The sequence below is a fragment of the Rhinopithecus roxellana genome, chromosome 10 (genome assembly GCF_007565055.1).
Source record: "Rhinopithecus roxellana isolate Shanxi Qingling chromosome 10, ASM756505v1, whole genome shotgun sequence".
Lineage (NCBI taxonomy): Eukaryota > Metazoa > Chordata > Mammalia > Primates > Cercopithecidae > Rhinopithecus > Rhinopithecus roxellana.
In genome coordinates this window covers 99,252,553-99,280,284 of record NC_044558.1, presented here as the reverse complement: position 1 = coordinate 99,280,284, position 27,732 = coordinate 99,252,553, and the positions used below count along the sequence as shown (strand labels likewise).

The window sequence follows — 27,732 nt, the reverse complement described above, 5'->3', positions numbered from 1 at the left end:
TGTATTTTTAGTAGAGACGGGGTTTCACCATGTTGGCCAGGCTGGTCTCAAACTTCTGACCTCATGATCTGCCTGCCTCGGCCTCCCAAAGTGCTGGGATTACAGGTGTGAGTCACCGCCCCCAGCTGAGTATCATATCTTTAATGCACCTATTGATGCAACCCAGTGCTGCTCTAACACATTGAGCTTCTACTAAGTCTCCATGTCACACTAGGATCTGGGATGCAGTGAAGAATGAGATGAGTCCTGCTTTCAGAAAGTTTAGAGTCAATTAGGGAGACAGATGCTTCTATAAGTCAACTTAAGTTTATGTAAAATGCATGTCTATGTTCTGAAATGAAGAAAATGAACTTATATCTGTAAAGGATACATTAAATCTAAGAAATAGATAAATATTTTTTCTTAATTTGCTTTTTTGGTCAATAAACACACAAATGAACTTCCTGCACCATGGATTTAAAATTCTCAGATAATTAAAAAAAAACATAAAAATAAAAAAATCATTGAATAAATGAAGGGGGAGATTTTTTCTTTTTCTTTTTTTTACTCTTTTTTTTGCTAAGCACATTGCAGAGAATTTCCAAATGTCTTATGGTGACTGAGGCAGAATCACCTTCATATAACTATACACTGATTTCAACTTTGTAGTGGTCTCAGCCAATGAAGAGAATTTAGTTCCATAAGCCCTGCTTAGCTCTACGTGCCAGGCACTGTGCTAGGTGCTGGATACATGAGCATGAATAAGATAGCATTTTTGTTTTCCTGGAGCTCACAGTCTCAGGGGGTGGAAAATGGGGGCAGAAAGAGAAACCAGCACATTCTGTACCCCAGGGAGAAATCCACTCATGCTGTGTGAGCACAGAGGAGGGAGCTGAGGGTCAGAGAATACCACCCAATGAAAATCAGTCTCACCTGGGTCTAGTAGGCTGAGCAGGTGTTAAGTGAATTCCATCCCCCACCAAAGGGAAGAAATGACTTAAAAACTGAAAGTCCAAGGGCAGCAGCAATGGGTACTGATGTATGTCTTTGTTGTTGATTCTCCACCCACCCCCACAGGTTTCTACCTTTATTATGATGTACAGAACACACTGTCAGAGAATATTGGACACTGTAATAAGAGCCAACTTTGATGAGGTAGGTCAAGAAGGGTTGAGCTGTGAATACTCGGTATTAAAAATCTTATAGCACTAGCTCCTATTTCATGAGCTCCTGCTAGGTGCCAGGCCTGGCATCTGGAAGCCCTTCCTAGATACCCATTAGCTCACTTCATCCTCATGGGAGCCCATGAAGCAGGTATGATTATTATCCCCACTTTACAGACCTGACGTGTGTATAGCAGTGGACTTGGCCTCCTCGTCTGACTGAACTGGTGAACTGCCTCCAGGCCTATCAGCACATTAGGAAGATCATTTTGCCAGCGTATCATTACACCCAGGATTATAGATTCAGAGACGCTAAAGAAAAGCTTCCTTACATTTTGGAAAAAATACATAAAAAACTTTATTCTATTTTGTATATTTAGGCTTTTCCTGAGGCTTGTCCACTTTGGTACATCTGGAGCTGGTTACCCTCCATTCCCAAGATCTGATCCATAGATTTCCATCAAATCCCATCAGTAGGGCCATCATTAAATACAAACAATGTAAGAAGTCCATTTAATTTTAAAATATTGTAGTTAAAGAATGGAGAGAGGAAATGAGAAAGGATGGAAGAACAATAACCAATAATAAAGTTACATAACTTTATTATTTTTTGAGAGAAGATAATGTGGTCTCTAAAAGGACTATAAAAAACCCAGTAGTTATTGGTGGAAGAGATCCCAGAGACTCCTTTGGTATGTGTGTTATGGGGAGGGGGTGCTGTTGTAGGTGGAGGGGTATAAAAACAATGTCAGGTAAAAAATGCTCTTCTCCCATACTTTTCTGCCTTCCCACAGCTGTGTGCTTTAGGAGCAAATGTTTGTTGAGCACTTCCACTATCACTTTGCTCATAGACACAGCTGCAGATGAGATCAGAGAGTGTGTTGGTAAAGAAGTACTGTTCTTCCTTCTCTTGACTTTTACCCACTAGACTTCTAAAATGTACTTTAAAATCTCCCAAATTACTTGAGCAGCCGTTTCAGTGAATTTTTTCTTTTAAGAAAGAAAACTCCCTGCTTTCCTTTGAACTGTGGTTTGGCTCTGTCTTACATTCTAAAGATCACTGAGATCAGGACAAATAATGATTCGTGACTGGCTAAGACAACACTAGCTGCTATAACAAATAACTCTCCAAATCTTAGCACACTGGAGGTTTATTTCCCACTCATGTCACAATCCAGTGCAGTTGTTCTTGGTTGGAAGGCTGGTTGCTGGGGGTTGCTGGGGGTGATTCAGGGACTCAGGTTCCTTCCACCCTGCCCTAAAGCCTTGGAGTCCTCTTTGTTCAGCTGATGGGTGGGGAAAAGGACTACTAGAAAGGCATACCCCCTACTTATCCTTGTCAGCCCAGAAATACAATAGCACTTCTGCCCATATTCCATTGACAGGAGCTGGTCCCATGGCCCCACCTTAATGCAGCGGGGGCTGGGGAATGTGGTCCCTTACACTACTTACAGCAGCTTCCACTACTCACATCTCCAATGGATAGCTCTTCCTCTCTGCCACAGTTACCAACAACAAAACTAGTGGCAGTCCTCCCTTATGTTCATATGTAGCGTATTCATCTCAAAACTCACTCTCATTTCATTTGCTTAATTCCAACACTTAACTGGGTCCCATACTATCCTCTCTGACACAGTTACCAACAATACAACTAGTGGTAGTCATCTCTTATGTTCGTGTGTGGCTTATCTCAAAACTCACTCCCATTTCATTTCATTTCATTAGCTTAATTCCAACACCTATTGGGTCCCATACATTATTGGAGAGATAAGTAAGACACAGCTGATGGGATGGGGGGAAGGCATGTAACCAGGAACTAGGATGCAGAATCATTGAGGGGCAGATGCTGCTATGGGAAGAGTGCCAGGCTTCGACTCCCAAGCTTGGATTCAAGAGCTGGCTCTGCCTTTCAAGCCTCAATTCCTCATCCTAGAAATGAAGATTTAAAAATTCATCCCCATCTATTGAATTCACAGTGTTACAAGAAGAAAGGGATAAGACTATGCCTGGTAAAAGCTCTTTGTAAACTGCAAAAGGTCATACAAATGCTTGTTCTTTTCAGATGTATCAACCAGAGTGTTGAGAGACTTGGCCAAGGCCACACAGTTGGTTAGGGCCAAAGGTGTGTCAAGGTCCTTTGTCCCCTGACACCCTTAGGCCAATTCCACACCACTGGCAGGAATATTTGGTGGCTGGTTTTAAGATGGCTAATCAAGATGTGACTCACTCTTCTCAGCCACAGAATAATGAAGGGAGACATTTTACCTCTGATGAGGATGGCTTTCTCCTATAGCTGAGAAAAGTCATTGGTAAATGGATGGTGGATGTATCTGGCACACCTTGACTTTACAGTTGGTTTCAAGTCTTCTAGGTCTTTAATACTGGTTGAGGTTACAACTTATGCTAGTATCACAGTCCTAAATTATCTTGTTTATTCACTTGTTCATTGTTTGTCTCTACCACTATAATGTAAGCCTTTGAGGGCAGTAACTTCATCTGTCTTGATCACTACTGTATCCTCTCCAGCCATACTTTTAGGTTCTCAGTAAATATTTGTTGGGTGAATGAGTAGATGAATGGACGAACAGGTGTAGAAATGCCATTGACGTGTAACATTGTCAAGCAACTAAAGAATGCAAATCTGAGGCCGGGCACAGTGGCTCATGCCTGTGATCCCAGCGCTTTGGGAGGCCAAGGTGGGTGGATCACGAGGTCAAGAGATCAAGATCATCCTGGTCAACATGGTGAAACCCTGTCTCTACTAAAAATACAAAAATTAGCTGGATACTCAGGAGGCCGAGGCAGGAGAATCGCTTGAACCCGGGAGGTGGAGGTTGCAGTGAGCCAAGATTGTGTCACTGCACTCCAGCCTGGTGACAGAGTGAGACTCTCTCTCAAAAAAAAAATGCGAATCTGCATTTAGGGGACTCGGGAATGTCTTCTCCAGACTACATTGTCCAATAAGCTGTAAAGTTCAGTAGTCTTGTGGTTGAGTCCCAAATCCCCCATTGACTCGCCTGAGACCTTGGGCAAGGCGCTTAACCTCTCTGAGCCTGGATTTCTTTTGCTACAAAATGAAAATAATAATTATACCTACCTCATAGTGAACATGAAATTGTGTATGTAAAATGTCTGATTTTGTTCTAGAACATGATAAATGTTAGGCATTTTTGTAATTATTTTGTTGAGATACTTCCAATCCTATAACACGTAGGGACCCCAACTGCAAGTCAGCACAGGTGTTTCCACAAGGTACCAATGTTCAGAATGAACTAAATGTGAACATGGAAAAAGAAATAGAAAATTTGCTTAGTATTCCTAAGGAAATCATCTCCTCATACTTCACTGAGCTGAGAGACAAAGGGCAGAGAGTTTAGAAGACTGAAACAGATACCTCAGGAAACTGAATTTTATTAATAATTTGGAATCATTTGCCTCTGATTATTTCACTGTTTATGCTTGCAAGGTGTTAAGAACTTATCAGAACTCTCCCTTCTGCCTAATAATGTTTCCATTTGTTAAACACCTGCACGATGCCAAGCATTTTACATAAGCTATCTTATTTCACCCTAATAGTAGGAAGACATGATTATCTTCATTTTACAAATGCTGGTAACTCTCAGAGTTATATGTTTAGTCTTGAGCTCCAGATTCAATTGACTTGAAATCTAACTTAACATGGCCAAACCAGAGCTCTTAATTTTCTGCCCTAAATCTGTTTTTCCCAGGTCTTAGATTGCCACTCCCCTCCACCCAATTGCTTAAGCCACAAACTTTGATTCTTCCCTTTCCCTCACCCTTCAGATTCAGTCCATTGGGAGATCCTGTCAGTTCCACCTTCTGCAGGGAAACACTGCATCTGTCCATTTCATGCCTAACTTCCAAGCCTTAGCGCTTGAGCTATGGCCATTCTCCCTCCTTCCTTTTCTTTCTCACCTGGAGGAAGAAGTATCATTGAACAATAAATGGCCTAAAATGCAGAGAGTAGGAAGGAAGAATACACATTCTACAAAAGCCACTCAGGAAACTGAGGACTGATCAGCCTTCCCTGTGCAGCTTGAACAGGCTTCAAACAGACAGATGCCTGCTAAGGACACTGATTTTGCACAGATTTGTTTGAATCCACACAACAGCTGATCTTTTCTAGACGTTCTGCTAGAAATTGACTGCTCATATAAAAAAAAGGGGGTACGGCTGCCTGCAAGAAGAGCTAAGTAAGGCAAATGAATTCAAAATCTATCAACTCAAGAATCAGCTGGGCAGAGCTTCTTACTCAGAGTTGGAGGAGCAGACAAGAAGGCCCATGACCTGACCTGAGCCTGATGCCCAGGGAGTGAGCTGGAATCAGGGGACAGTGGAGGGTCCTCTGGAGGGCAAGTACCTTGTCCAAAAGCCATGGACATCTCCAGGCTCAGCCCACGCTAGTGGTCAGCCACCGGGTTCCTCAATGACAGAAGTCTTAATAGGTGAGCGGAGCCACAGTAGAGATCCTGGCTGGGTGACACTCAGAAATGTAGGCAAGAAAGTCTCAAACACCTAGAGCAGGACACTGATCTCTTGAGCCCAGTAGTGGTAGTGCCTCCATGATATAATAGTAGCAAGAACAGCTAGCCTTTTTTTTTTCTTTTTTTTGAGATGGAGTCTTGCTCTGTCACCCAGGCTGGAGTGCAGTGGTGCTATCTTGGCTCACTGCAGTCTCTGCCTCCTGGGTTCACACCATTCTCCTGCCTCACCCTCCGGAGTAGCTGGGAATACAGGCGCCCTCCACCACGCCCGGCTAATTTTTTTTTTTTTTTTTTTTTTTTTGGTATTTTTAGTAGAGAGGGGGTTTCACCATGTTAGCCAGGACGGTCTCAATCTCCTGACCTTGTGATCCACCCGCCTCGGCCTCCCAAAGTGCTGGGATTACAGGCGTGAGCCACCGCGCCCGGCCTACAGCTAGCCTTTATTAAGCATCTACTATGTGCCAAGCACTAGAAGCACTTTTTAGAAATCTTTACCAAAACCTATACAGTGAATACTGCTTTTATCCCCATTTCACAGAAAGGGAATGGCGGCTTAGAGATGTGATACTCCTCAGTAGTGGAGCCAGGATTAGAACCCTGCAAGTCAGTCTTCACTCCTCCAGATTTTGTTTTAATTTTCAATCTGGATGAAAACTTTGCAGTATTTCCACTGTCATGGAATAAACAAGACTCTAACTGAAGTCTTTTCGATTTACAGACCTGACTTCATTAACCACTATGATCATGTTTTCGGTAATCGCCACTTCCCTCCTAAAAAGTCAGAGGGGCATGCCTTTCTCCCTGTTCCTTATCCTCCAAGCCTTCCATCCAGTGAAGTGCAGGCTCAGGCATCAAGGAAGCCTATTCACACGAGGCTGAGATGGAGTCACCAGGCTAGAGTCAGGGCATGCTCCACTAGCCAGAGGCAGCCTGGTCAGAGGAAAATTAGGCCCTACTCCTTGGAGGGGCCTGAAGGATGCTGCAGGTTACCAGGGCAGGGGCAGAAAGCTGGGAAGTGGACAGCAGCCTAGGGAGAGACATGAGCCTCAGGAATGGGGTAGAATCCCAGTTACCATGTGAAGAACAAACTAGCCATAAGAGAGATTGTGGAAGGACTGAGGCAGACATAGGCTGTATCTTATCCATTCCCTGACTGGTTGTCTGGCTTTGGACAACTAATATCTCTGCAAATAAGAGTAATAATTCTCAGCTATAGTATTATGAGTATTATATGAAACCTAAGCAAAGTACCTGGCATATAGTAGGTACTCAATAAAGAAAGTTAATGGTGGCCAGGTGTGGTGGCTCACTGTAATCCCAGCACTTTGGGAGGCCAAGGCGTGCAGATCACCTGAGGTCAGATGTTTGAGACCAGCCTGGTCAACATGGTGAAACCCCGTCTCTACTTTAAAAATACAAATATTAGCCAGGTGTGGTGGCACACACTTAGAATCCCAGCTACTTAGGAAGCTGAGATAGGAGAATTGCTTGAACCCAGGAGGCGGAGGTTGCAGTGAGCCGAGACCACACCACTGCACTCCAGCCTGGGCGACAGAGCAAGACTCTGTCCCCGCCAAAAAGAAAGCTAAAATGGCAATAATACTTGCTCCAAAGTTTTAGATTAGAGGGACTCAATTATCTCCCACACCAAATCAGGATTGATTTGGGGAACCAGGGATGTGGATAATGCTACATGTGGAACTCAAGAGTGCCCATCTGTTGAGGGGAGAAGGAAACATGATACAGAAACCCATTGGAATGTATAAAAATTCAGAGTTATGTGTTCCCCAGCTTCGAGATGGGCTGCTCCCCAACTGGAGAAGTGCTGCAGATGTTAGTTGATAACTGAAGTCTAGATATTCTCAAATGTTATTATATACATCAGTTAATATTTTCTACTATTTCTCTTTACTTCCCTTAACTTTCCCACCCCTCCACCTCCTATTCTACTCAACGTCTAACCCACAGCTAAAAGACAGAGGTGTAGGGGAGGCAGCAAGGGGTTCTCTGCTTTGGACATTCACTCTGCCCTTCATTCAGTAACAATGTGGCTCAAGTTCCTGCTGTCGTCATATTAATAATAATAATTGCATTTCTGGGTGCCTGCTATAATCTGGTTCTTTCTAGTGGTTTGGGGAGTTTTAAAAAGTCAATCACACACACTTCATGTGTCCGCATAGCTTACCACTCAGGTATCACCATCTAGCATCCCATATAGCAACCACTGGCCAGGGAGATTTGGAAAATGGAAGAATTCCGACATGAAAAGCCTCTTGCACTTGACCCAATCTTTGATGCACAAATTTGAATCAGGAGAATTTTGTGTGTGTGGCACCTACTCTCCTCCCTTCAGTCACACTCCTTTTATGTGCAACTCCCATACCTTTCCCTTCCTTCCCAGAAAACCCAGGGGCCCCTGAGGTTCAGTGGGCTCAAAGAATAGTACTAGTGCTCCGACCTTTTTAAAAACAATGCCCCACCTTCCTTTCCTTAAACTCTTCCCAGACCCCAGTAAGCATTGAAGGGGCTGATGGGTGAAAGTGCTTCATTTTTTGGGGCAGAGGAGACCCCAGCCTGCTAGGCTAGCCAGTTCTCCAGCAGTGAGCATGTTGCATGCCTAGGCAGAGGGAAGACTTGAAGTGGGAGAAACTCCCAGGGCCTCCTACAACATGGCAGGCTGGGGGTGGCTTCTGCCACTGCAGGGGAAGTAAATGACAGCGTTGTAGACTGGGTTGGCCTTGGTGGAGTCCCAGGTTTCTGTTGGGAGGGCCCTGGGTAACCTCATGGTTCTTCTCTCTGTGGGTCAATACAGGTTCAAAGTTTCCTTCTGCACTTTTGGCAAGGAATGCCGCCCCACATGCTGCCTGTGCTGGGCTCCTCCACAGTGGTGAACATTGTCGGCGTGTGTGACTCCATCCTCTACAAAGCTATCTCCGGGGTGCTGATGCCCACTGTGCTGCAGGCATTACCTGACAGGTGGGCATGCTTATTCTTGTCTTCCTTCATGGCTGGTCCGCAGAAGGGACTGTTCAGCTTCTCCTGTACTGATTATAATCATGCACTGTCCACAGGCCTCCCTTGCAAAGACCATTAATATTGAACTCTTAAATATTAATGTTTATTTATATTTTGGAATATAAATAAACTGTTAATATTTTGAACCATTTGTGTGGCTTAAAATTCAAAGGTATAAGATGGTGTACAGTAAGCAATCTCCCCACCAGACTCCTGTTCCCCAGACAACCCAGTCCTTTTCCAGAACATCAGATAGAATCATTTTCTTGGAGTCTGACCAGATCTGATATGCACATGTAATCAATACATATAATATACTGTTTTTTTTACTGAAATGGTGACATACACTATATACTGTTCTGTGCTTTGCTGTAAAACAAAACAACTTAACCTTGAAGTTTATGCTGGACAGCTTCCATGCCCCTCCAGATGCACTCTCCACACTTCATGCTACCTTCTGCTGGGGTTGGGGGTGGGGCATATGCTGATAGCGTGGGCCACCACACAGGGTGCTTCTCAGGGAGGGATGGAGGGAGGAGAGTGAAGTCAGGAGATGGATTATCTGGCCCCCTCCCTCCGAGATTGTGTCAGGCTGGCTGGGTTCCTTCACTGGGCTGTGTTCCCTTCCAGGCAACTTTCCAGGCTGTCCTTGGGCACAGGGTGGACGAGAGCCTGTGGTCTGAGCCTTAGGTTGCAGCAGTCTCCCTTACAGTTCCTCTACCCCTGTCCACACCTTTGTGACATGTCCCTTGTAAATAAACCCACCCATTTACAGTAGCATTCCTTCCTGTGGGGACTGTTACAAAGCACATTCCACATCCATCTATAAGGAGCTTTTTTCTTTTTCACAACTGTATAGGGTTCCACCATCTTGCATTTAGTCGATTCTCTTGGTATTTCCAGTTTTGTCCTACTACAAACAACACTGTGATGAATGACATTTCATTTACCTTTTTTTTTTTTTTTAACATGGTGAAGTGTATTAGTTTCCTGTGACTACTGTTAACAAATTACCACAAACTGGCAGGGTGACTTAAAATAACAGAAAAGGTATTCTCCCACACTTATGGAGGCCAGAAGTCCCAAATCAAGCATTGGCAGGGCTGGTTCCTTACTGAGGCTCTGAGGAAAAATATGTGCCATGCCTGTCTTCTGCTTCCGGTGTTGCCAGCAATCCTTGGTGTTTCTTGGCTTGCAGACGCATCACTCTAATCTCTGCCTCCACCTTCACAGTGCTTCCTGCTCTGTGTGTGTGTGTGATTTTCAACCTGTATACCTTTTCCCCACCCCCGTCTTATTGCACTGGCTAAAATCTTTAGGATGATGTCCTAGCCTAGGCAAGGGTGGACATCTTTGCATTTTCCCTGACCTTAAGGGGAAAGCATTCAGTATTTACTATAAAATACAATGCTAGCTACAGGTTTTTAATATCAGGTTGAATGTGTGTGTTTTTTTGTGTTTTATTATTATTATTATTATTATTATTATTATTGAGATGGAGTTTCGCTCTTGTTGCCCAGGCTGGAGTGCAATGGCATAGTCTTGGCTCACTGCAACCTCTGCCTCCCGGGTTCAACTGATTCTCCTGCCTAAGCCTCCCAAATAGCTGAGATTACAGGCATGTACCACCATGCCCAGCTAATTTTTTGTATTTTTAGTAGAGATGGGGTTTCACCATGTTGGCCAGGCTGGTCTCGAACTCCTGACCTCAGGTGATCCACCCACCTCACCCTCCCAATGTGCTGGGATTACAGGCATGAGCCCCCACACCTGGCCAATTATTTTTTTTTTTAAGATGAGGTCTGTTCTCTTGCCCGGGCTGGAGTGCAGTGGTGCAATCATTGATCACTGCTCACTGCCGCCTCTAACTCCTGGGTTCAAGTGATCCTCCTGCCCCAGCCTGCGGAGTAGCTAGAACTATAGGCATGTACCACAGGACCTGGCTAATATAAAAAAAAATTTTTTTTTTTAGAGATAGCGTCTCACTATACAGCCTAGGCTGGTGGTCATAAATTTTTAAAAAATATATTGCTAAATCTGAATTGTTAATATTTTGTTCAGAGGGTTTTATAGTTCATCAAAGTTATTTGATCAATAATGAAAGTTATTGATCTTTAGTTTTCATAATGTCTTTCTATTATTTAGATATCAGAGGAACCTTGGCCTCATAAATGAGTTGAAAAATGTTCCCTCTCTTTTTTTTTTGGAGGAGTTAGTGTAGAATTTTATCTAAATTTTTTAAATTCATAATATTTTCTTATCCTTTTAATATCTGTAGGCTCTGTAGTGATGTGTCCTTTCTCACTCCTGATGTAGGTAATTTGTGTTTTCTTTCCTTTTTCTTGGTCAGTGTGACTAGAAATTTATCAGTGTTATTGATCTCAAAAAATAGCTTTTGGTCTCTCTGGTTTCTTGTTTTCTGTTTTCAATTTTATTGACTTCTGATTTTTATCTTTATTCCTCCCTTTTTGTGCTTGCTTTGGGTTTATTTTGCTCTTCTTTTTTAAATTTCTTTAAGTGAAAGCTTAGGTCGTTGATTATAAATCTTTCTACTTTCCCAATGAAAGCATTTAATGCTATAAATTTTATTCTAATCTCTACTTAGCTGCACCCACAAATTTTGATATGTTGGGTTTTCATTTTAATTCAATTCAAAATATTTTCTACTTTCTCCTGTGAATTCCTCTTTGATCTACGGGGTATTTAGTAGTAAACTGTTTAATTTCTAAATATTTGGGGATTTTCAAGATATCTTCCTATTCATAATTTCTAGTTTAATTCCCTTCTGGTCATATTATATACATAGTTTTATATCAATTCTTTTAAGTTGATACTTGTTTAATGCTCCAGAATGTGGCCTATGTTGGTGAATGTTCTAGGTGTACCTGAAAAAGCTATATATTCTGGTATCATTAGGTTAATTGTCAACTAGGTCAATTTAATTGATAGTGTTGTTTCAATTTTCTTTGTCTTTACTGATTTTCTGTCGATTTGTTCTACTGATTAGCAATAGAGAAGTATAGACACCTCCAGCTCTAATTGTGAATTTGTCTATTTCTATACATTTTTGCTTCATGTATTTTGAAGCTCTCTTGTTAAACGCATACAAATTAGAACTGTTATGTCTTATTGGTGAATTGACTTCTTTCCATAATGTCTTTTTTATCTTTCATAATATTTCTTGTTCAGAAGTTTACTTTGTCTGTTTAATATAGCTAACTCCAGGTTTTTTTCTTAATTAGTGTTTGCATGACATTTTTTCCCACCCTGTTAATTTGTCTTTATATTTGAAGTAGATTTCTTATAGCCAACATACAAACATAGAGGGAGGTCTTTCTTTTTTATTGTCTGGCAATTTTCCTTTTTAGTTGGTATAGTATGTGTAGATCTTTATATTTCATGTCATTAAATATATAGTTCAATTAAGATCTTCCCTCTTCCTAGTTGTTTTCTATTAGTTTCATCAGTTTTTGCTCCTTTATTCCTCTTTTTTTGTCTAATTTTGTGTTAATTATTTTCATCATCCCATTTATCTCCATGGCTGGCTTTTTTTTCCCCCCCGAGACAAGGTCTCACTCTGTCACCCAGGCTCCAGCTGGAATACAGTGGCACAAACATGGCTCACTGCAGACTCAACATCCTGGGCTCAAGCAATCCTCCCATCTCGGTCTCCTGAGTAGCTGGAATTACAGGCATGTGCCACTAAGCCTGGCTAATTTTTTTACTTTTACATAGAGATGGGGTCTTGCCGTGTTTCCTAGGTTGGCTTGAGCTCCTGGGCTCAAGGGATCCTCCTGCCTCAGTCTCCCAAAGTGTTGGGATTACAGGTGTGAGCCACCATGCCTGGCCATGATTGTCTTTTTAAAAATACCTCTTTTAAAAAAATTTTTACTAGTTATTTTAAGTTTGTATATCTTTAATTATAATATACCTTCAAATAATATTATACTGCTTCACATGTAGTATAAGAATCTTAACAACACTATACTCCCAATTTGTACTCCCATTTTTTATGCTATTGTTGTCATAGATTTTGTTTTTGTATATGCTATAAACTCCTAAAACATTATAACTATTTTTGCTTTAGATAACTATCTTTGAGAATGATTAACGATATGAAAAAATATTTTATATCTGCTTTCATTCGCATGATTCCTAATCTTCATTTCTTTATGTATGTTCAACTCATCTGTGTAATATATGAGTTGGGTATGTAATCATAGTCCTCTGCCTGCAAAATTTTCTTTAATGTTTCTCATATTGCAGGTCTAGTGGTAACAAATTATGTTTTTCTCTGTCCGAAGAAGTCTTTATTTCTCTTTCAATTTGAAAACTTACTTTCACTGGGTATAGAATTCTGAATTAACAAGTTTTTCACTTTTGGCATTTTAAGCATTTCACTCCATTGTTTTTGGCTTGCATGTTTGTTTTTTGTGCATCTTTGCTCCTCTGTAGGCAGTGTGCCTTTTTTCCTCGGATGCCTTCAAGATTTTCTCTGTCTTTGGTTTTTCAGTCTCTATCTTTGGTTTTCAGCTGTTCAACCATGATGTATCTCAATGCTTTGTGTTGTTTTCAATCCTGCTTGGGGTTTTCTGTGCTTCTTGGATCTGTGCTTTGACGTATTTCATTATTTTTGGAAAATACCCATCCATTATCTTCTTCTCTGCTTTCTCTCTTTTTTCTCCTCCTGGTATTTCAATTACAAGTATGTTAGGCCATTTGATACTGTCCCACAACTCCCGGATTCTCGATTTTGCTTGTTCTCTACTCATTTTTCTCTTTGTGTTTTAGATGGAGTAATTTTTATTGATGTATCTTCAGGTTCACTGATTCTTTCCTTTGCTATGTCAATGCTACTAATGAGACTATTGAAGGCATTCTTTATCTCCATTACTGTACTTTGTTTTTATGTCTATTTCTAATATTACAATTCTTTTAAAAGTAATTTCTGTGTTCTGGCTGAGTGCAGTGTGGCTCACACCTGTAATCCCAGTGCTCTGGGAGACGGAGGCAGAAGGATCACTTGAGGGCAGCCTAAACAACATAGCAAGATCCTGTCTCTACAAAAAAAATTAGCTGGGTACAGTAGCTCGTGCCTATAGTCTAGCCCCTAAAGATACTCAGGCAGGAAGATTACTTGAGCCCAGAAATTTGAGGTTACAGTGAATCATGATCCAGACTGGATGACAGAGCAAGATCCTGTCTCTAATAATTATTATTATCACATGAATTATTAATATATTATAATATATATTATATATTCCTATATAAATATATTCCTATATATAGGAATATATAGAATATATATATTCCTATATAATTCTTATATAAATAGGAATTGTTTATGTGTTCTTCTGAAATTCCTCCTCTGTTCATGCTTGTTTCCTTTTTCCATTAGAGCCTTTAACACATTAATCATAGTTATTTTAAATTTTAAATTACCTGTCTGATAGTCTGGTTATGTTGATTGTTTTGTTTCTTGACAGTAGGTTCTATTTCTTAATTTTCTGTTTATCTCATAATTTTTATTGGCTGCCAAACAGTGTGTAGAAGAGTAGAGACTGGGATAAATAATACTTACGCCTGGAAATGGGCATGCCTCTTCCCCTAGGTTCCTGAATATGAATTGAGGCAGTCTATTTGGGACTTCATTGCATTTGGGTTTTGTTGTTCCTATGGTTACCTTTAGTGTAGCACCAGATTTAAATTATTCTGGGGTACTTTGTGCTTAAGTTGGAGATTTGTTGGGTTGTTTCCCTTAATGTGCCTGCTCCTTTACCTTTAGGCCGTCCCTATGCACACAGTTGCTTAAGACTTGGTGCTTGTTATCCTGATTGGAGCTGAAAAGTGGGGAAGTGGGTTCTCTTTTATTCAGCCCTGTTTCCGTCTTAAGCAAGCCCTGTGCTTTGGATCTCAGAGTTGGGCACTCTCAGTGATCTTGACTCATTGCAGAGACATATCTCTAGTGATCTGAGCCCTTGGTGGTTTCCGGCAGGGTTAGAGAGCTTTCTCTTTTCATCTTTCCCCCACCTACAATGGGTCTTCCCTATTCCCTGGGGTCAACAGTGTTTTCTGCTCTTCCCCTAGTCAACTGAGGCTTTTGATCCATAAGGGAGAAAGGTCTTGGCGGAACTTCATGCTTTTTCCACTGCAACAGCTGTTCCCTTCCTCCAAACATATACCTCTCAGAAAGGCTTCTTCTGTCCTCCTGTCCTGTCCCCAGTCTTCCTCATGAACACCTGATGAGGCCTGTGCAGAAGGGCTTGCAAATAGATGTGAACTTCCCTTGCATCTGTCATTCCAAGAGTTCTGTACTCTCATGGTAGTTCATATTGGCCTGTTAGCTATTTGTTAAAACTGTTAGCAAAATTTATTTCACCCACTTGTATGTAACGCCCTGCTTTCTTCTCTCTATTGCAAGTGAGCCAGTCCCCAAGTCCTTCTCTCATTGGAGGTGCCTTTCTTTCCATAAATTCCAGGCTACGTGATTATGACCTCAGCTCTCCAATGGTTTAAAGAAAAGTTGTAATTTTGTAGATTATCTGGCTTTTTCTTGTTATAGTGGGAGTGATGCTCTTTCCAGCTTTCCACATTGTAGATGGAACAGAAATACACCCAAATAGGCTAACAAAGGTTACCTCCAGAGGGGATTATGGCCAAATTTTAGTCTCATCCTTTTCTGCATTATTCAAATGTTCTACATTAAGACCAAATTTCAATTTTTATAATAATATGTGTATGTCTATATTATATATATAGGAGCCATTTAGGGCTTTGTGTTATTAAAATCTTTCTCAGGCACTGATCAAGCGAACTGAGGCTAAATCTCCACTTATATTTTGCACCACAAAGGTATCTTCTGAGGATTTAATAAAACCCATCTTTATAAGGAAGATTCACATACTTTTAATAATGCTTTATAGGTATTAAACACACACACACACACAGCATTTGCTGTTTATTGCAAAGCAGTTTGTGGGGTACAAATGAAATGTTAACCCCTCCCTTCCTATCTATAATTGACTTATTTTTACAGATGTGGAGGTTAAAGTTTAAAAGCTGAAATGAGGGCCGGGCATGGTGGCTCATGCCTGTAATCCCGGCACTTTGGGAGGCCCAGGCGATGAATCACTTGAGGCCAGGAGTTTGAGAACAGCCTGGCCAACGTATTGAAACCCCGTCTCCATGAAAAATACAAAAATTAACTGGGCATGGTAGTGGGCACCTGTAATGCTAGCTATTTGGGTGGCTGAGGCACAAGAATCACTTGAATCCAGGAGGCGGAGGTTGCAGTGAGCTGAGATTGCACTACTGTACTCCAGCCTGGGTGACAGAGCAAGACCCTGTCTCAAAAAAAAAAAAAAAGGGCTGGAATGACTTGTCTACCTTCACCTGCAAATAAATGAAACGGTCAGGACTCAAATATTCATTCAAGAAAACCACAAATGTTCATTCATTCATTAAACAAATGTTTATTGATTACTACAATGTGCTAGGGACTGTGCTAGGTCCTGAAATACAGCACTACATAAGATAAGCATGCTCCCTGCCCTCATTGAGTTACAGTCTGCCAAAGGAGGCTGTTAAAAATTACGTGGTTACATAATTACCACTGCAATCATTGGCTTACAAATCAAGTGCCTTTTTCCTTAAATCAGGAAGACAAATTTATTCAAAAGATCAGGCTCCAACTGAGAGCTGACTTTTCAGTTTTATATACTCATTCATCCCTCAAACTTGTTTGAGTGCCTTTTCTGTACCAAGCCCTGTGCTTGGCATCATGGAAATAAGAATTGGCACTAGAAGTTCTCACTCATGATCCTGGGCAGGCCCAGGCTGAGGCACAGCTCCCCACCCCCTAGCTCAGACCCATCCCGTCCTTTCCAACTCAGAAAAGCATATTGAAATTCAGGGGAATAAAAATACACTATTATAGAGATAACCATGGATCATACACTCCCATTTACAGGAAAGGGAAATCATTCTCAAACTGGGGTTTTTCACTTCTTCCAAGTAATCTTGGCACAGTGGTTGTTAATAACAATTGGGTTAGCTAAAGTAAGAAAGTGTGTGTATGCATCTGTGTGTGTGTGTGTGTGTGTGTGTGTGTGTGTGTGCATGTGTGTGTGGTATGGGCAGGAAGGAGAAGTCAAAGAGGCAAAGAAAAGACTGAGGACCAAGCCTGAAATGCCAAAGGAATAGCAACACTGAACAGAAAAGCAGAGGGCACTGGATATGGGGAGCATATCCAAGGCACGTCAAAGTGCACAATGTGGTACTTTCATCAAAGTGGAGTAGGACAGCGGTTATAGGTCAGATAGACCTAGGCTTGACTCCTAGCTCTACCACTTGCTGCATCTCTTTGGACAAGTAAAATAACTTTTGTGAGCCTTGATTTCTCACCTCTCTGTTGGGACTAACAACACTATGTACTTCTAGGGCTGAGGTGAGGATTAATTAAGAAAGTACATGCGAAGTGTTTAGTAGCTTGGCACATTGCACTCATTAAAAGGTAACTGCTGTTATCACCATTGTTGCAGTTTTACTAGCATCACCACTGATGGTCATTCAGGGAGCTATGAATGTGCATGTAAGATGTAGGAGAAGGGCTGAAGCTGGAGCTGTAGACTTGGCAACCACCTGCATAAGAGGGAGGAAAAGTATGTCCCTAGAAGTGGAGGACACACCCTGGCATCCCAGCCTAGGGAAGGAGAGAGGTGGAGGGAAAGCAGAGGAAGGAGGTCGAACTGCAGGTATACACCCACAGAGGACAGTATGTCAAGAAGGCATAGATGCTGCAGGAGATGGAGTCAGTTGAGGCTTAGGAAGGCATCTCTTAGATCAGGTGATCAAGTGAGCTGCTATCTGGGGCAAGAGCTTCCAGGCAGAAGGGATGGCAAGTGCAAAGGTCCTGGTGAGGTAAGCAAGGGCCTGGAGTGTTGGAGAAACTGAATGGAGGCTAGTGCTGTAGGGATGGAGTAAGCTGGGGGGACAGTGGGAGGAGCTGCAGCCAGAGATAAGGAGGGTAGGGAGGGGGGCAATTAGGACAAGGCCCGTTGTCCATCTGGGGATGGAGAGCCATTCATTCTTACATTTCACTTAACAAGCATTTCTTAAGTGCCTACTATGTGTCTGGCACTATGCTAGGTACTGAGGATACAGTGATAAGCAAAATGGACATAGTCCCTGCCCTCTGTATGGAGGGTACAGTGAGAAAGATGTACAATGATCAGATAATCACACAAGTTGGTATATAACAACAAACTGTCATAACTACATGGCCGTTCAAGAGGAATCATCAGGGGTGCTGACCTGGTCTGGGGGCTTCGGAGAAGGTTTGCATATAGAAGTAACATCTAGTCTGAGATTCGCTGAATAACAAGGAACTGAGCAGGTGAAGAGGGAAGAGATGCTCTTGGCTGAAAGGATACCAGGGGCAAAGGCCCTGAGGGGAGAGGACCAATTGGAGGCCAGAGGTGCAGAATGAGGAGAAAGGGAGAAGGTGCAGGTGGGGCCTTGGGGGCTGCAGCAAGAACTGGGGTTTTTATCCTAAGAATGATGTGAAAGCATTGAGGAGTTTTAATCAGAATTACAGGTGTTTTGGAAATGTCCCTCTCACAATGTGGAAGATAGAGTGGAGGTGGGAAGGTGAGCAGGGCAGGATGGACTCGGGAAGCTACTATAAGTCCGGATGAGAGTTGACGGCAGCCTGAACTAGGGAGAAAAGGGAGAGAGGTGGCTGTGCTTGGGAAGTTATTTGGAAGCAAAATCTGTAATATGTGGTAAACGGAAAGAGAGACTCTGTCCAAAATAGTGTATGCAAAACTGGATACTTGCCTAAAGAAATTGTAACTGAATTTAATCAAGTCTTTAGAAGCAGACAGGATAGATGGATAGACTATATGACACTACAAGACAGAACTCAACCAAATGAGAGTGTAGGACATTCCAGGGAAAAATACCATGATGTTGCCAATAAATAAATGGCACAAAATAGGGGGGAAAAAGATTTAAGAAACAGAACAGGGCAATGTTATATCTTTCATGCAATGTGTGGACCTTGTTTGGATTTCTGTGGGAGAAATACAGAAATCTGAATGCAGACTGGGCTGTAGATGATATTAAGGAATTACTGTTCATTCTGTTAGATAAACTAATGGCATGGAGGATTTAAATGCTGCACACACATTGTGTGCATGTGTGTGTATACACGTACACATACGTATTTGAACCTTGCCAATGAGAAATGCACACTCAGTTTTTAGGGGTTCAATGACATCTTGGATTTGTTCCAAACACTCCAGAAAAGAAAAAGTGGAATATAATCTATTAAACTGGCAAAAATGATGCCAATTGTTGAAGCTGGGTCATGGGTCCTTGGAGGTTTATTATACTATCTGTCTTGGGGTATGTTTGAAATTCTTGAAAATAAAAAAGTTATGAATAAAAATAAAATGATGAAAAATAGAGTTCATACTGAAATAGAGGACACAATAAAAGAAGCAGGTCCAAGGGGGAAATCACGAGTTCAGCTTGGAGACCTCTGGGCCAGAGGTGCAAAAGTAAGTGCAGACGGTGAATCTGCACAGACGGGAAATTCACAGATTCGGTGAATCTGTGGGCCTGGAGAAACTACCCGGGGAAGGAAGAAAGCTTTGTGAGATGAGAGCCCAGGACTAGACATGAAGAACTGGAAGGCATGCTGACCAGGCAGAGGGCAGGAGTTCTGTGACTGGGGAGGAGCAGCCAGAAGGAGGGATCACAGAAGCCAAGGGAAGTGAGTGTTTCCAGAAGGAGGGCGCAGGTGACAGAATCGAATACCGCCAAGATGTTAAGCAGATGAGAACCATGACAAGTCCACTGGGTTTGGAATCATGCATGGAGGCTGCTTAGGTGAGAGCTGTTTAGGCTGAGGTCAGGAGTGAGGTGAGGAGGGAATGGGAGGTGAAGGAAATGAGGCAAAGAATTGGGCAGCACTTTGAAGAAGTCTGTCTGTGATGTGGGAGAAAGGGCAGTGGCTCGAGGGGATAGAGTGGAGGAAATAAAGAGGTTTTTGCTGTTTTTAAAGTGAGACATTCTTAAATGCATTAAAATAATGAGCAGGACTGGGCATAGTGGCTCACGCCTGTAATCCCAGTGCTTTGGGAGGCCGAGGTGGGCGGATCACTTGAGATGGGCGGATCACTTGAGATGAGGAGTTTGAGACCAGCCTGGCCAACATGGCAAAAGCCCATCTCTACTAAAAAGACAAAACATTAGCTGAGCGTGGTGGCGTGTGTCTGTAATCCCAGCTACTCAGGAGGCTGAGGCACAAGAATCACTTGAACCTGGGAGGCGGAGGTTGCAGCGAGCTGAGATTGTGCCACTGCACTTCAGCCTGGGCAACAGAGCAAGACTGTCTCCTAAAAAAACAGATGAGCAGAATGATCTAGTAGAGAAGAAAAAGCTGAATATACAGGAGAAGGGACCGTCAGCAATGTACGATTCCTGAGAAAGCAGCAGGGGATGGCAAGAGGAGGGATTGCTCCTGGATTCTATTAGGGAGGAAGAGATGAACTAGGCAGGTAGCTGAGTGTTGATGACATCCTTCCTCTTTGTTTTTCTGGTTTTTTTTTTTTCCCCCTGAGAAGTAGGAGGTGATTCCACCCACTGACAGGGAGGGGAGATTTGGGGAATTGGAGGCATAAGGGTCTTGAAGAAGGTTGGAGATAGCTATGAGAAAGGAAAGAATGAGTGACCAGAGAGAAATGGGGTTGCCCAGCAGGGTGGAGGTTGGTGATTTTGTGTCTGACAGGAGACAATGGACGAAAGGCTGAACCAGGGCAGCAGGCTAGGCGGTGTTGGTGGAAGGCAAGGATGGTGTGGATGGTCAACAGGGGAGATGTCCCTGTATCTGGCACAACCAAGGAGGACTTCATGGAGAACGAACCTAGGCCTGTGAGCAGATGGCTTTGATAGCAAGAGCCAGAAAATGGTGCCCAGTGTCTTCTCAACTCCAGATTCCCATCTTATTGCAACCTACTGCCCTGCTCAGTGCTTCACCTCTCCAGTTCCCTCCTGCCTCCTGTTCCAATACTGTCTTTGACTCTTGGAATCTAATATGGTTTCAAGGCCCATATCAAGGTTGTTTGCTAACTTAAAAATATGCTGTTGCTTCTCAGTTCCCACCAAATGGCAAGCAGTTTGGTAAGCTGGGTGAGCAGGCATGGCAGTTATGTTGCAAACGGGGTTCCTGCCTGCCTGGGAGGATCGGACAAGACTGGGCTTTCTTAGGCCCACGGCCCACTGTCTTCACCCTTCACACAAGCTCTTCAAAAGCATAAAGGAGCATGTTTTGCTTGCATCTAACTAGTTCTGGATGCCACCAAGCCTTGCAGTGGGCATCAGTGACCAGCAGAGTACATTCTGTTCGTGCCCTTCCCAGACCCACCAGCTGTCCACAGGGCTTGGGCTGTTGGCACTGTCTCTGAGGTTGCTCTTACAAATGGCACCTATTGGTAGCAGCCCAAACATGATTAGGGGAAATAAAACCCTCTAGGGGACTGTGGGAGGAACTGAGCAACATGTGCAGCACTTAAAACTCATCGTTTCTCTTTCTAGCTTAACTCAGGTGATTCGAAAGTTTGCCAAGCAACTGGATGAGTGGCTAAAAGTGGCTCTCCACGACCTCCCAGAAAACTTGCGAAACATCAAGTTCGAATGTAAGTACTGAGTTGGGAGTGAAAGGGAAGAGAGAATTACATTTTAGTGCCAAATATTTTACGTAAGTTGTTAATAACAATAGTAGCAGCAGCTACTGTTTACTGGTTGACTCTAAAGCACCAGGTATTATACTAATTATGTATAGACACATATTTAATCCTCATAAAATGTTTATTATAGTTGGCAAACTTCTTCCTTTGTAGAAGAGGAATCAAGCTTAGAGAGGTAGTGCAGAGACAGGATTTTCTCCCAGGTCTGACACCAAAGCTTCTGCTCACCACCACCATCCTCCTTATCTCATTTAATCCTCATGCTGCCTCTGCGATGTAGGAAGTAATATCTCTATTCTACAGATAAGGCTCCGAGAGGCAAAGAAAGTTCCCCCAAAGCCACGCAGCCACACAGCTGTAAGTAGGGGCCAGGAATCAAACTCAGGTCTGAGATTTCCTTGAAGTTCCTGCCCATAAAATGGTGGTAGCAGGAGAGAGAGAACAGCTTAAGGGCTTCACTCATTCTCTGCCTAATTAGAAAGCCAAATTAATATTTCTCATAAAGGGATTGAGACCGTGAACCCTTTCTTTGCTAAGTGTTGGCACCCATTCCCCAGCATTAGTTTTATTTTTCTGTTTCAATCTGCCTGTACTTGCGGGGAGACTCATGTACGGTTTGTTGCTATTAAAGATGAAATGATTTTCAGCAAAACAAAGTTTTAAAATATACATTTTTAAAGCCCCATTTGAATACAACAGCTTGCTATTCTTGCCCGAAATAAGTGCCAGTGAGCAAAATGAAGGCGATCAAATTACCCTCTCTCCACAGGCAAAGGGAGCCCTTTCAGACGCGCTTTGAGGTTGCCTGCAGTGGCCATCACCTATTGATAAAGCCCGCTTTATTTCATGGCTTTCAGCTCTTTTCTTTTCATGAGCACTAAATTCCACATCACAAAGTTAAAGAAAAAGTAATTAAGGAGAAGGATTAACGATTGATCAGCCTGGAAAATTAGAAGCCTCCCATCTGCCCCCTCCCACCCCCACTCCTCCACCCCACACCTTATTTTTTTCAAATCAAGCCAGCTCTGAGTACAAATTAGAATAATCCTAGGGAAATTTCTGACTATTACTTGACCAGTTCAGAAATTACCAAGAAGAATGCCCCCGCACCCATTTTAATTATGCCGACAAAACAAACCCGTTCAAAGTTGGCGGCAAGGAGGTTTGTTGGACCTTCCACCTGTGTGTGTCGGGCGGAGGCTGTTCTTCCCAGGGAGCCCAGCCTGGGAGTGTATTTTGAGAATGTGCGAGGGGTGGAAACAAGCCCCACTCCAACAACTCTGTAAGAATGAAGAGCTAGGGCAAGCACATGTCTCGTCTGCGTTGAAATCCACAGATATAAGATCATCCTACTTCAAATTATTAGCCTATTATGTCAGTGTAGCAAACAAGACCTTTTCCTAGCTGTAGTCATCATCGAAACATGCAAATAGGTCATGGAGATCATTTGATAAAAAGGACAGATTATGAATGCAAAGCCAGGTTCCATCCCAGAAGCACCTCCTAGCCCCACACACCGCTGAGGCTCAATCAGGATTTACTATTAGACATACTACTTTTTAAAGGGACTTCTTCAAAGCTTCCACTTGATTCCTGCAATTATTTATGGGGAGAAGTGATTGAGCTTGCAATTAGCGAAATGAAGACAATAATTGCTTTTACTCACGGTTGACTGACGCCACCATTTCTCACACCTGCGAGTGTATCGTGTGCATGACTTTGAAATATGTACCCTGAATGTCACCGTTAGGAAATCATTGTTGAAGCTCACATGGGAGAACAAAGAACCAAGTGCAGGGTTTTGTCAGTGGGTATATAAAATGGGATTGGGCAGTGAGACAAATGTAGGCAAAAGAAGCAGCCTACATTTTGAAATCTGCCCCTGGAAAATCCAAGTTAGAATCATAAAGCTTGCAAATATTTCAAACTAATTCTTTTCCCTTTGCAGTGTCGAGAAGGTTCTCCCAAATTCTGAGACGGCAAACATCACTAAATCATCTCTGCCAGGTAGCTGTCCTGCGCTATGTGTTTTAACCACTGCTGAGTCATTGCAAATGAGGGGGCAAATTCGCAAAAACAACTTCCTGCAGGATCTTTCAGGTTACCAGGGCACTCTCTCTATTAATTTCTGCAGATAAGGAATGAAAACATTAGCCAATAACTAAATAGTTTCAACTAATATACAAAATAATTTCTGATATCAGTTGCCCCTTAACCTTTCAGATATGTTCTAGGTCCACAGTTCTGTGTTTCTCTTAATTATCCAGCCCAAAACGTATGTAGTGGTTGAACCAAATGATTCAAACAGATTAAGAGGATGATTTGTTTGTTGTATCATCGGAGTTCAAAGTCACATAATATATTCAATATTTGCCCAATTTTGTTCAGTTTTTTCCCAGATCTGCATTATTTTTAGCATGAAAGTGACATATGCTTGCTATCAAAAACATTTAAAACTATAAGTGTATTAAGTAGAAGTGGAAGATCCCACTCCATGCCCCTACCTACTCTGTAGTTATAGCTTGATGGCACATAACTACATTTCTATTAATTTTGCACTTTAATGAAGGGACTCTGAGTCTGTTAAGGCAACCGATTAACATTACATTAAAATATTAATGACCTTACAGCAGAGGTGGCAAATCAGTGGCCACAGGCCAAATCTGGCCCTCAGATGTGTGGGGTTATTGTTGTTTGGCTTGAATATGTTCAAAACAATTTTTTCACATGGTCACTAACAGTTGGAACTGGGAGATGACAGCTAAACCTTCAAGAGCTGACAACTTGCTCCCAGAGCCCCGTTTCCCCAGGCAGCTGTCAGCTGTTGGGCCGATCTTCTCCACAGTGGCCACTATCCTCACTCCACCAACTCTGTCACACTTGGCCCACCTCACTCCTGAATGTCACCTGCGTGCCCCCTTCCTGTGTTTCTGTTTGCAGCCTCTCCTTTAAGGTGCTGTTGGTTCTGGATGGGTTCAAGGTCAAGATGGGAGGGAGGGGTTTCTAGTTAGAGTGGCCTGAAGGAGGGCCCCAGGCCAGGAACCAGAAAGTATAACACAACAGCCACATATACCTCCCTGCTCCTGTCCTGCCCCTGGCATGGACAGCACAGGGGTTGATTTGGAGACCAGAGGGAAATTCTTCCAGATTCATGCAGGCTGTTACAGAGGCTACACCTGGGCATTGTTCTGGTGACGGTGCAGAGCCTGACAGATTAATGGGATTCAGGGAAGAAAATTATTATTGGCCTAACAAAGAAACATTGCCTTATTTCTGAGGATGCTATGCCAGCCTGGCCCTCTGGTTCTTTTTTTCCAGCTTGGAAGAGTGGCTCTTGGGTCATATCAGGGAACTAGATGTGGTTTTGGTGCCTCCCTCTGGGGATCAGATAATTTAGAGAGGACTTTGTCCCTTTAATGCACATGTAGATAAAAGCGTCCACACCCATGCCTATAGCCACGTGTTGCACAAGCATGGGGGTGCCCACACGTTCCCTCTCCACCTTCCGCACAAACACAGCATGTAATTTAATCAGCAAATGCCCCCTTTCCATCTCTACTGGACAACTTTCAGACACATTCCCAGATCAGACAGAGGACTAGGGTTAAGACTGGGAACAAAACACCAGCTAACATCCCAGTGAGCTTTCCTAAACACACACACACAGCAAGTCAGACTAAACAACGTCCAACTGAAGACTCACCTCAAATATTTAGACCCAAGATTTGCACTTCCAGGCTCTTTCAGATATACCAGGCAAGTAAGCACTTGGCATTCCTATCTCAACCATTCACTTTACAAAATCTTTTGGGTGGCTACTGTGTGCCCAGTACTGTGCTTAGTGGTACTTGCCCTCAGCAGGAAAACAAAAGTGTTAAATGTGATGAAAGAAACAGAATGGAAATAGGTGGTCAGAGATGGCCTTTCCATGGGTGTGACATTTAAGCTGGAGCATACATCGTAGTGGGGCTGCTGGGGCAAGGAGGGAGAAGAATGTTCCAGCCAGCAAGAACACCATGTGCAAAGGCCTTGAGGTATCAACACAGTCACTGAAAGAGAAGCGATCTGAACAACAGTAGCCACTTTTATTGAGCTCCTTGCACTATGCACTCTGTTTTTCAAACACTATCTCAAGGAATCCTCACCAGCAGCCCTTCTTTAAGAGGTAAGCACTAAGGCCCTAAACACGATGGTAAGAGACACCATTAAAAAGCATGTTCTAGGCGGGGCGCGGTGGCTCAGGCCAGCAATCCCAGCACTTTGGGAGGCCTAGGTTGGCAGACCACTTGAGGTCAGGAGTTCAAGACCAGCCTGGCCAATGTATCGAAACGCTGTCTCTACTAAAAATATAAAAAAATTAGCTGGGTGTGGCAGCATGCACCTATAATCCCAGCTACTAGGGAGGCTGAGGCAGGAGAATCACTTGAACCTGGGAGGCAGAGGTTGCAGTGAGCCAAGATCGCGCTACTGTACTCCAGGCTGGGCGACAAGAGTGAAACTCCATCTCAAAAAATAAAAATAAAAAAAATAGCACGTTCTAAACACTTGCTTACAGAATTCACTCTTTGGTAAACAGTTCATTTCATTGTAATAAAGTGGCTCACAATGCATCTCTGAAGGAACATGCTCAGGAAAGAAAAAAACAAAAAAGGTAGGTACTAATGTATCTCCATTTTATAGATTAGGAGGCTGAGGTTAATCTACTTGCCCACCCGAAATCAATCAGCTGGTCAGCAACAAGGCCAGTATTTGAACTAGGTTATGTTTGAATCCAGGACACCTTACCTTTCTATTAGTTGTTTTCATTATCCTTAGAGACTCACCTAACTCATATATTCTACGCCGATCATTAGAGGTTCACCTCACTCATATATTCTACACCTTCGTGACCTTTAAAGAGTTCTCCATTTATTTAACTCAGGTTTTACTTGTGCTTGGATGGTCTGGGTACAACAAAGGGTTGTCAGTATTTACCTTTGCCTAGGAATTTACAAGCATTAGGAGACTTGACAATGTCTTTGTGTCTTTTAAATCTTTTTTTTATTTTATTAAAAGACATTGTGAAAACATGCAAGTAAAGGAAATGATCCTGGATATATATTTTTCTTTTCTCAATATTATTTCAACTTGATGATATTGTTCCAAGTATTGTTCCAACTTGTAAATTTAAGTTCACTAATGAGGGTTCCATGAAAAAGCCACAGCTTTAAAGAAAAAAAAATACATATACACACACACACACACACACACACATATATATATAATTATTCACACACTATACACATCCCTCCATCCACTAACAAACTACTGAGATGTATGGTGGTATAGTTTCCCTTTTCCTCCAACCTAATTATTCATATATGTTTTAATCATTATAGTTACATTTAAAAAAGCAAAAACAGAAAACTAGAGCATAAACTGCTTCAGAATGTATTTATATGAAAAATATACACTTTGAAATATCTGGGATTAAGTTAGGCCCTGGGGTAGCAAGAACACTTCTAAATCCCGGCCTGTAGCTTCTCAGGGACTAGAGATACAAGGATTATTCGGCACAGAGCTCCCATCCCACAGGCTTACATCAGAAAGCTGACAGATCTCTGGGCTTCATCCCATTGTTCCACGGGGTCAAGACCAAAGGGACTGGAATCAGCAGGGTTTGGTCTGGCCCAGCCCACCCTGGTAGTTGCTTGTAGAGAAAAAGACATGTGTGGAAAGAGCCACAGGAGAAAACAGTGTCTGCATCTTCTGAGTTATGGAGTCTTCTGGTGCTTTCCTGAAATTGAATTTCCCAGAATTTCAAGGTAGTTTGCAAAATACCATAAGCAGATGCATTAATAAGGCATAAAAAGAAATACAGTGAAGGGGTTTTAACAACCCATGAGCTAATGAGTTGACTGGATTGGATTATAGGCATCTCGAACAGTGATCCACAGTGCAGACATCACGTTCCAAATGCTGGAAGACTGGAGGAATGTAGACCTGAACAGCATCACCAAGCAAACGCTTTACACCATGGAAGACTCTCGCGATGAACATCGGAAACTCATCATCCAATGTAAGCTGTCCCACCAGGGATTGTTGTCCTGTTTTTGTTTTTAAAAGAAAGAAAAAGTATCTTAGTAAATACTGAAGTGGCATCCCCACCCTGTCCTTCTTCCCAGCATCTCTTCTTCCTCATTGTTCCTTTTAAATGAGTCGGTCCAGAAGGAAGGGCTAATTGACTTAAGAGGACATGTGTCAGCACTGCTGGGTAAAGAGTGTTCTGGTGCAATTGGGCAGCACACAGTGTCATGCAAAGGGCCCCATGTGTGACCT

General features: G+C 42.6%; 1 protein-coding gene across 3 annotated transcripts in view; it reads left to right on the top strand.

Moving 5' to 3' along the window:
• The window catches only part of RFX4 (regulatory factor X4), a 181,036-nt gene that overhangs the window by 107,312 nt on the left and 45,992 nt on the right, over positions 1-27,732 (top strand). For all 3 annotated transcript variants that reach the window (XM_010381300.2, XM_010381295.2, XM_010381306.2), the window contains 5 exons: positions 1,057-1,134; positions 8,460-8,623; positions 21,263-21,363; positions 23,363-23,421; positions 27,328-27,472. In XM_010381300.2, coding sequence (XP_010379602.1) covers positions 1,057-1,134; positions 8,460-8,623; positions 21,263-21,363; positions 23,363-23,421; positions 27,328-27,472 — 547 coding nt within the window. The remainder of the gene's footprint in view (positions 1-1,056; positions 1,135-8,459; positions 8,624-21,262; positions 21,364-23,362; positions 23,422-27,327; positions 27,473-27,732) is intronic.